Consider the following 10,549-nt stretch of genomic DNA (forward strand, 5'->3'; position numbering starts at 1 on the left):
CTTTACTTTGGAACAGACTAGCAGCAAGTGTGGAGCGGTAGCGGCGCTGATCTGATGAATGTCAACGCGATGGATTATGGGTATTTTTGTTCACCTGACCTGAGGATCCACAGATACCTCCTTGAAAATTCTCAGAATGAAAGGGTGCAAATTTCAGAGCATTCTTGACATTGGAATAGTGCTCAGGGGAGTTCGATGACCTGGCGTCCTTAAAAAGGCGGCCCTTGAGTATGTTTCCTTGACTTTGGGAAATGGCCTGCATCACTGGTTATGCAGGGAATTGAAATTAAGGATGTGTGTGATGAATTCTCTAACCCACACAGAAGATCCCTCCCACACACACACACACACTCCCAAATGAGACATTGCTCGTTAACTGCCTGACTGCCTTGAGTGAAGTTTAAAACATGTTGTAATCAGCGGCAAAAATGATTAAAAATCATCACTGAATACCATCACTAAATATTGCTAACTAGTACAGTACTGAGAACAGTACTGAGAACATGATAGTGGGGTGGTTTTCAGCTCATGGATGGAAGATTCAACATGCCCTTGCCGATTTGCACCAATGTCAGCTTGTCTCCTGTGTGGTGCATCAAAAGATTCCACAGCAGAGACTCTTTTTCTTAGCAGGTGAGTGTACTGAACACTGACAGCATGTCTTTAAGTTGGAAAAAAAATGTCTTCACAGCTCCTGTGCATAAATGCCAAGTTTACATAGAGCTACAGTATTCACAGCATTCTACTGTGTCTTTCAGTGCTGGGATCCTTAATGTCCTGTGGTCATACAGCAGGTAATTACATTTAGACTCTGAGTCACACTTTACTTTACACCTATTAGAGTCAGAGTATTTTGAAAGCTGAAGTTGAGGTTATGATGTTTCATGGATTGTGTTCACTTAATATGCACCACACGATAATGCACTGAAAAGTAATGTCTTTATTATGTGTGTACTTTTATCCTGTTTTCTGTTGTTATGAGTAGCCTAATGCATATGTCATGCGATCTAGGAAAACACACCACATGGTGCAGTTTTACCAACTTATGATTCTGATACCATCCTAGCAACATCCAAGATTTTGGGAGGATGGTATCCTGGATTTTGTTAGGAGACAGTGTCCAGAATGTTGCTAGGATGGTATCAGAATCTTAACTTGGTGAAATTTCACCAGAGAGGGTAAAAAGGGAGCAAAAATCAAGGATTTTTGAGTGCACCATGTGGTGGGTTTTCCTAGATTGCATCACATATCATTAAATGTACATTCAATACCCAACATAATTCACATTCCTTTACTTTTTCTTCCTTCTACTCCACACAGATATTCCCACAGCCGTACTGATTGTGCAGCCACAAAATCTTGTGTCCACAGGACAGAATGTCACTCTGATATGTGTGATTGAGCCTGGCGGTGACTGGAGATATAAATGGTACAAAGACATCTCAAATCTATTCTCTAAGACTATGCATAACAACATCACAATCAGCATGTCTGCAGCTAATGAAGCCTTGTACTGGTGCCAGGGAGATGGTTCACCCAACTTCACTTCATCTCCTAGCAACTCAGTTTACCTTATTGAAAGGGGTGAGTGATTTTATCTGACATCTATCTGATATAAAATACTTTCTTACTTCTTGAAGAGGCAGTAGAGTGTCTCCTGCAGCCAGGTTAAATGATAAGAGGGACTAAGAGGAGGAGGGAACAGGTGAAGAGGACAAGCCAGATGTGCCTTCAGCAGAGTTCATTCTGAAATAAAAAAAGTGGCAAATGTATGCAAATACATGCATGCATGCAAGCATGAACCACACATAATAACTACAAAGGAAACAATCCATATAGTGCATATTATACATATTATGTAAGGGATAATGGATAACACGGCGTTGGATTAACAGAAAAATAATGTATGTTCGAGGTGGTAATGTGGCCCGATGCGCAGCGGAGGATGCCGTTACACCTCATACTCACATTATTCTTCTGTTAACCGAACCACTGTTGCCTCTTGCATTGTGTTAATCTTTTTAATCGCTAAAACTGTTTTGTTTGTAGAACTACTTCTTTCTGCCACATATCAATTTATTTCTCAACTTGCAGGAAAAACTGCCGTTACTAGTTGTGACTGAGCTAAATCCCTCTCAGTCCTATGCTACAATGTTGCTATGTTCTAAACGTCTGTCAGATTGCTATTTTATAGCTCTGATGCAACATGACCGTTCATTTAAACGTCACCTGTTCAACAAATTAATATACAATAATTGACCAGTGCGGGCCGCGATGAGACGCCAGGGGGATGAAGCAAGTTGGAAGGAAAAATAAAAGCAAAAAATAAATTAATTAAAAGCGTACAAACATCATGAGTATTGTTATAAAATACCATTACAATAATTTTGTCGCATATCTGAACATTTTATTTTCCATGATAATCTTTTGATTGGCTGTTATTCAAACACCTTCATCATCACATAAACTGTCAGCGTAGCCCTGGTAAAGTGTGACATCCATGAGTACTCCTGTCATTTATCTAGCTGGTTAGCTCTGCTAAAATGGAAACCTTTTTGAAAGTAGGCCTACAGCCAAAGGGAGAGATATGCGATGCGACAGTCAAACATGACGGTGGAATTCTGTAATCGATTTACTACACACACTGCTGGCGACGCGGTCACCTATCGATTCAGTGGAGATACAAAACAGCTGTCTGGTCAGTGTATCATGACGTATCAAAACGTCCCTGAAAGGGGTCGAGTGATGGCGACGATCGCCCTGTCGTTCCACTTGCCGTGTGCGTTGTACCATTCACTTTAATAGATTCTATTCCATTTTGCCGGTCACCTGCCATAAATTGCCGTTGCTTTGCACGGCCATGTGCGTAGGTCTTAAAGCAAATGGACTTGACTGGTCTTGGTGTGATGGAGTGTGTTCAGACAGGGCCGCGGCTGTGACTGGGAATGACATTGGATTGACAGCTCTCTTCCGGAAGAAAGCCCCAAATTTTCTCACACTGTATGCTCCATCGCAAAGTGCTTGTGGCTTAACACAGAGAATGTATTTTTAAATTTGCCGTAGTTTTGTCGATGACTTTAATAAATATCTCTCAAAGGGGGGGGCTTGGCCAGACTGTTTTTTTGGGGGGCCTTGTCATGGAAAGGTTTGGGAACCCCTGTTGGGAACAGCGCATCACAATAGGAAATTCAACCAAGCAGTGGTGTAAATTATGCACATATACGGTACATGTAAGTTGGGTACAGAGACATCTCAGATTCATTCTGTAAGACAAACCACATTAACCATGAACCACATTACATGCAGCTGCTGAAGGCATACACCGGTGCCAGGGAGAGGGTTCGTCCAACTTGACATCTTCCAGTAACTCAGTTTGCATTACTGGAAGGGGTGTGTGATTTTATCTAATATTTATTAAAGATATGAAATACTTACTTAATGTATATACTTTTTTACATTTGATATCTGAACCTGTTTCTATCTGTTTTGTAAACACACAAATGCCTCATTGTAGGTCAACAATCCAATCAGTGCGCAGTGGGTGTGGTCACAGGGGTAGTGCTGGGATCACTCTTCACAGCCTTCCTTTTTAAAATTTGTCCATATTGCTTTCTAAAACTGAGAGGTAAACTGTGCCCATTTGTCATTTATTTACAATATATTACTATTCATATGAATGTAAGCAGATTAAGCACTTGGATTAAATGTAATTTACTGGGACTGTGTGTCTCTTTGCAGCTCTGGGTGTTGCACCAAGGGCCCAGTAAGTAGTTCAGCTGCCTCACTGACACAAATAGCAAACTATTCTTAAATACCACAACTAGAAAAGCAACTTACTAAGCTTCACTGACTAATTTGTTATTGATCATTATAGATCTACGGCTCCCTCTAGTGGGCAGGCTGAGAGAAGCACTCATCGAGACCAGAATTTGGCTGGAGGTGAGAAGAGCTATTTGTATAATTCAGAACTGGTTTTATTTACTGTTAATTCTGACATCCATAGTTCAAAAGTGCCACAATTAGAAGCTTTCATTGATAATATTATTTTTTTTATTTTTTTAGTGAACCATCATGTCTATGAAACCATTGTAGATGATTGCACAGAAGGTGTAAGCAACAGCAACAAGTCATTAAATTGTAAGAATCCGTCATTCTTTCGCAAAGGTTTTATATTATGTAGATAGTTTTTATAAGCAAAATCATGCCCTATAGGCCAACCTGAGGCCGTCTGGGCCGCGGACCTGGTTTCAATCATGGAAATAGAAACAAGCCAGAGGCTTTACCCCAGTCACCTGGGTTTTACCCCATAGTGGAAAAGGGCCATACGACTCACATAGTCACAGACACACAAAGGGAACTGTAATTTCATAACGAGAGACATTAGAGGATGAGAAAATGACAACAGACCTATTGTCACGTTGTGTGGGTTGGTGTGTGAATTTTAGTGTATATGTTGGAGTAACAATATATTTTTTCACTAATTCAAGATGAGGCAAGAGGGCCAAAAACAGTGTATGTCAAGTTGGAAAAGCCCAAATCTACAACTTCATATGGTGAGTTTATCTCCCTCTCATCTTTCTCTGTTCTATGCATTCCCCAAGTGTAAACATATGCATATGGCATCAGTCACGGTGTTGGAATTGGTAATAGCATAGAGTAGACTATATAAAATAGGTTAATAGTCAATAACAAAATTGATATATAATGTCTCTGGTTGGACAACATGCAAACTAGAAGATATTAGGTATAACAATCACATAAATGTAAAGAAAATAATTCTTTATTTTAGTTTGTGCGAAATAAAATATGTTGGTCTAAAAACAAGATGGCACATTTCAACAAATATCAACAAAAAGTGATACGAGGAGGTCGATGATGATACTGTATGAACCATGTGATCAGAACTGGCCGATAAATCAGCAATCGGTCAACCTCTACATCAGTCATCCATTTCTTACCATTCCTTATGGTTTGTGGTTTGAGGCTGAGGACCTATGTATGGACAGTTGGTATTTTAAATGTTGTACTCCTGGTGAAGATAACACTGTTCTCTCTCCAATTGAAGAAGCCAGAGGCCCACAAACAGTGTATGTGAAGCTGGCACCACCCAGGACCGCAGCTCAATGTAGTGAGTATCTCTATCTCTCTGACTTCTCTATCCGTTTTCTAAACATCTACAGGTAGGTTTCTCTCGGCATCAGGGTTATAGGGTGGGAGCACATTAAGGTCTTTGCACACTGTGTATGTATGTTTTGTGCAAAACTGCTCTAGACGATTTAAATAAATACATGCGTTGCGTCCACCATGTTTGCACACTGACTCCAAATATACCTTTGTCCATCAAAAGAACGTTTAAAATAGGTAAAACTGTTCTCTCCCCAGCTGAATATAGACCCTTTCAAGAGAGTTCTATTATCAGCATCATAGTTGGCCCCACAAGACTTCCTTTTTAACATTCCATATGTTATCTTAATGCAGAGGAAGTAGATTGGGGCCCAAATAGAACGTTCAAGCATTGTTTTTGTTTTTATTGTTGAAAGGGTCTATACAAAAGGACCTAAACAGTGTACATCAAGCTTGCATCTGTGTCTCACTCTTATCATCATTCATTTGTTGTTCTCATTGATGTCAGCTAATTGTTGCACCGTAACAGAAGCACATCTGTCCTTTATAACAGAACAAGTTTAAATGTTTGAGAGGTTATACTTAGTTACTGATGAACACTTCTACATGCTCTGGCTAATTTAAGATGATGCAAGAAAACCACAGACTGTGTATGTCACACTGACACCAGCCAAGAACACAGAGTTTCTGTTCCCCCCTCTCTCTCTCTGTGCGTGTGTGTGTTATCTACAATTTCAACCTGAGCAGGTGGAGAGTTTCTGTTCCCCCCCCCCTCTCTCTCTCTCTCTCTATGCGTGTGTGTGTTATTTACAATTTCAACCTGAGCAGGTGGAGATTTTGTAAACAGATTTTGAAACATAAGGCGTAATCATACATCACACATAGCTGAATTAAGACATATTGTATTCAGTACATCACCAAGCAATATATTCCAAAGTATGAGTTTCAACATCAGTATGTCTCTGGCCTACAGGAGCCGCCTCCCTTCTGCCCACCCACTTTCAAGTTGACTGAAGTACTCAATACTGAGGAGCAATACTTCTGCAGAAGCCAATTATGGAGGGGCACAACTTTTAATATTTTCTTTAAATATGAATATGACCCATTTTATTGTGAAATTAGCTTGTTTATCTGTGTTCATTACTTTTTTACTTTGTCTTTGTCACCTGGTGTACATGGTCTGTCTTTTTCTTTCTTCCACATTCTCCAATGACCCATGGCCTGCAGTGTTTGTGTAGGCTCATATAATAAGAGGTTTTAGTACATAATTTAGTACACTGACGATGGCTTAGGCTAAAATGTGTCTGTGGACATGGCATTAATCCATAAATAAGTAATGAGAAAAAAACTGAGTCTGGTTTTTCTACTCTAATTTAAAAGTCACTTTATAACTCGCACCCGAAATTGCTCTCAGATTGGAAGTTGAGCGCGCCTGTTCTCACTAGTACATAATTAGAGACACTCATCTCAATTTATAATCAATATTCACTCATTTGTATACATAAAATTAGTACATTAGAAGATTGACACCTTCTTTGTTAAAGATAAATGCACATAAGATTGATTTCTATATTTCATACAGCAAGAGACGCTGAATGCTTAAAGGAGGTTTTGGTCTATTTGTCAAGAAAACCTTTCTTTAAAATTGTCCTCTGTTATATGAAGGAGAGTGCTCAAAAGAGGATTGTTCTATAGCTCGTCTCAAAGCGAGCAAAAACTAAAGCTATAGTCTAAATTCTGAGGTCTGCGGAGCCGCCAACAAAGGGTTCTATCTTTTTATTTATACTCCCTTTGACCGGATGCATTTCCTTTTTGAGAGCTGCCTGCATCTGGGGCGCCTGTCACCGTGAGGTGAAGGTAAAACGGTTGAAACTTTGGCCTGAACTTGTGGTTAGTTTCAAACTACAGTTTTTACTTCCTCTTTTTGTGTCAGGCAAAGTTCTTACAGTACATCTAGTCTATCAAACTAGTCTGTCAGCACACAACTTCAAACCTATCAAGCATTTTCAAGCAGTCTATTCTTGAGCATCAGAAACATTGATTACATTACATTACTGTAATGATATTTAATGTAGCCCATGAATGTGAAGTAAGAAATATACAGTATCTGCACTGCATTACCCATAAGACGACCTCAGATTATCACATTGTGGTCATATGTTGAGATTTTTTTTTTCAATTCATATGTTCTGATTTTGTTTTCAAATTAATATGTTCTGATTCCCCCCCCCCCCCCCCCCCCCCCCCCCCCCCCCAATGCTTTTCAATGTTTACCATCCATTCACATATGAACATCTGAACTGATATTGTCATTATGCTGTATGATGTTTTTATTATGTTGTTGGTCCAAGTGTAACTTTCAAATTAAATTTTAAAGTTATTTCAACCCTTTACTCTATCTTTCTTTCTTCCTTCCCTCCAAATCTCTATTTGTTTCCCCTGATCGTAGACAAGTAGACAATAGACCATACGTAAGTGAAAGATTTAAAGGTATATAGTTTGGTGCAACAACCTAGGGTCTATTTAGAAATTATAACGAATGCAAACTTTTGTTTAGCCCAAAATGACATTAATCGGAGTAGTTTTGAGTAAGGCTGGAATAGACATTTGCAAGGAAATTGCATGGCATGGCGTTGGGGTCAAGCTTACTACCAGTGCCGCCGTTCCCACCGCGCGCATCACACGTTGTGCTTAGGGCACCAAAAATAGCCTAATGAAAAATCCTCATAGTCATAATAATCATAATGCCAATATTACTGTATTTCTTTAAATGCGTTCATAATAACGTGCAGCTCGGGATGAAACTAGCAGAAACATGCGAGGACCCGTCGTAACTAATAAGTGATTTCACTCTTCCCATGAATTTTTAAAATAACTAAATTGTTTTACAATATTTCAGTCAAGCTTTAGTTATAGATGGCATAACTGAATATATGCAAAATGGAAATAGCCTAATGTAGCCTATTAACTTTGATTTGTTGTGCTGCATGGGCAATAAATGCACATCGTAAATTAGGCCTATATCATGAAGTATTAAAATGATTGTTTAAAATAGTCTACATTTGAAAAAATATTGAAGGGAATCAGGGGAGCCAGTTCAGTAGCCTATGTCTTTGGCAAGTAGCCTACTACAGACACAGGTGAAGAACAGTCAGCCAGTAGGCTACTAGTACAATCAGACCCTTACAAAATGTCAAACTGCAGATTTCCGAGTATCAAAATACTATACTGCACTGTAGCCTACTGTAGTATAACTGAACTGTACTTCGAAAAAACTGCAGTTAGTTTTTGCTAGGGGATGAGTACAGCAAGCATCAAAAGCAAACAGCCCAGACCCTGAAACTGGGCATGTATAGCTGTGAAACTGATTCACACAGAATTATTATTATTTTTATCTTTCTCCTAGTCCTTCATGGGGAAAAACATTATGTTTGGTAACGTCCATAGACATCCAAAATGGGGTGGGATGATTGTATTGGGAGCACTGAGGTGTCAGATGATACTGTAAAAAAATAGTTACATTTTGGCCCTCAGAGTTCAGGTAGGAGGGCCCCTTAGTAGGATTTTGCTTAGGGCCCCATGGAGGTCTGAACCGGCACTGCCATTAGGGCCTGTGTCCACCAATCACATTTTTTGCAGCGACAGCGCCCTCAACCTCATATTCAGAGCGCTTCGGTCAAGTGTTTATTGTTGATATGTTACCAAAATCTTCTGCCAGCACGTCTTTTTGGAATATTGTCTAATGCTAACTAACTAGCTAACTGAAATGGCAGCAATCCTTCAGGACTCAGCTCGCTAAATATGACTTCGACCGACAAAAGGAGTTCACCCACTCCACAGCACTATTGTTAAAGAGCCTGATCAGCTTTTTTTCCCCCCTCTGCTGGAGAAATTGTGCATTATGCTATTTCAAACTGTGGAAAAAGGTAACGATAAAAAGGTAACGATAAAGCACATGGATTTGTTTACAAGCTAGCAAAACGGTTAGCATAAGTTCGGCAGACAATGTGGATGTTACAAGGTCAGAAACACGATTTAAAACGAGTTTCTACTTTTAATTTTAATTAACTTTTTCTGCTGTTAGTGAATGTGTGTGTGTTGTCTGTATGCTACTGAGACCTTGAATTTCCCCTGGGGATCAATAAAGTATCTATCTATCTATCTATCTATCTATCTATCTATCTATTTGGCATTACAATAGATTAGGTCATCCCTCTAGGCTTTGTCATTTGCGTTCAGTTTGCAGCAGTGGTTTAATATTAGTCACAATAGGACTTGGCTGATCGAGTTTTTCTCTGCCACTACCAACATTGTCGACAGTGTAGGTCCCGCCCCTTCCTTGATTTCAATTGGCTAGCAAGAGAGAAGTGACATTGACGAGCCCAGCTTTTTTCCACCAGGGGAACTTCATAGGATTTGTATTGAAAATAGCCGCCGTCGGTGCAAAAAAACGTATTTGGTGGGTCCAGGCCCTTATTCTTGACTGTACACCTGATATACTGTAAGCCACAAGGAACAAATGTCTCTCATGGTACCCATTGTTGATTTGGTGTCAAAGCCAAATATCAAGGAGTATTTCCTTGGGTATATGACAGTGGTTGAAACAACTGGACTGAACCTGTCTACTGTCCTTCTAGACAGGTTGAAGGAACTTGACATTCCGTTTGATAATTGTCGCGGACAGGCCTATGACAATGTAGCAAACATGAAGGGGGAAAATCAAGGAGTTCAGGCCTGACTGCTACAATTTAATTCGAGAGTGTTGTTTGTTCCTTGCGCAGCTCGTTCGGTGAATCTTGTCATAGCTGATGCTCCCAAGTCATCCAGGGATGCTGCTGGCTTTTTTTGGTTATTTGCAGAAGCTATTTTGTTTCTTCTCAGGAGCTACACAGCGATGGAGCATCTTGACAAAACACATCAACTTAAATGTGAAATCATGTAGTGGTGTGAAATTCTTATGACCACTAACCAAGAAAACACGCTTCTGCAGACTAGTTCAATGCAGCTTGACATTGCTGTCAGGGTCATTGACAATGCCAAAACTTCCCTCTCCAGATGCAGGCACTCTGGGTTTGCTGAAGCAGTGTCCACATTTCAGACACACAAGAACTGTAAACAAAGTCATCATACACTAGTTGAACCTGTAATCGTGATTTCAGAGGTTCCCCCTGTTGATGAATTGGAACAGAGTAGTGAGGATGGAGATCTGTGGGATTCTGCCACTTCATCAACCGGTCACTTTGATGCTGAGAACTTGCTTATGATGGTAGTAGAGATGCGCGGTTCGCGGTTACAGCCGCGGACTCCGCGGTTAAACCGCGGATCGGGCAGATGACGTGAAGAAATATAATATTTTAATTAAATTCGGGCAGGTGGCGGTTGAACCAATCAAACGCATCACCCATATACATTAAAACAACCAGCG

At 40.0% G+C, this 10,549-nt stretch overlaps 1 protein-coding gene across 3 annotated transcripts; it reads left to right on the forward strand.

Annotated features, from left to right (window-relative positions):
- Positions 1 to 384: 384 nt before the first annotated feature.
- On the forward strand, positions 385 to 7,122 carry LOC121689458. Of its 3 annotated transcripts, none has more exons than XM_042069311.1 (11): positions 385 to 633; positions 759 to 794; positions 1,321 to 1,584; positions 3,307 to 3,390; positions 3,515 to 3,625; positions 3,739 to 3,763; positions 3,875 to 3,939; positions 4,063 to 4,137; positions 4,488 to 4,553; positions 5,066 to 5,128; positions 6,098 to 7,122. In XM_042069311.1, the coding sequence occupies exons 1-11, from the start codon at positions 504 to 506 to the stop codon at positions 6,136 to 6,138; spliced, it is 960 nt and encodes a 319-aa protein (XP_041925245.1). In that variant the 5' UTR covers positions 385 to 503; the 3' UTR covers positions 6,139 to 7,122. The 3 variants fall into 3 exon arrangements, with proteins under 3 accessions (XP_041925245.1, XP_041925246.1, XP_041925247.1); XM_042069312.1 differs by having other exon boundaries at positions 4,063 to 4,107; XM_042069313.1 differs by lacking the exon at positions 4,063 to 4,137.
- Positions 7,123 to 10,549: the final 3,427 nt, after the last annotated feature.

The sequence above is a fragment of the Alosa sapidissima genome, chromosome 18 (genome assembly GCF_018492685.1).
Source record: "Alosa sapidissima isolate fAloSap1 chromosome 18, fAloSap1.pri, whole genome shotgun sequence".
Classification (NCBI taxonomy): Eukaryota; Metazoa; Chordata; class Actinopteri; order Clupeiformes; family Clupeidae; genus Alosa; species Alosa sapidissima.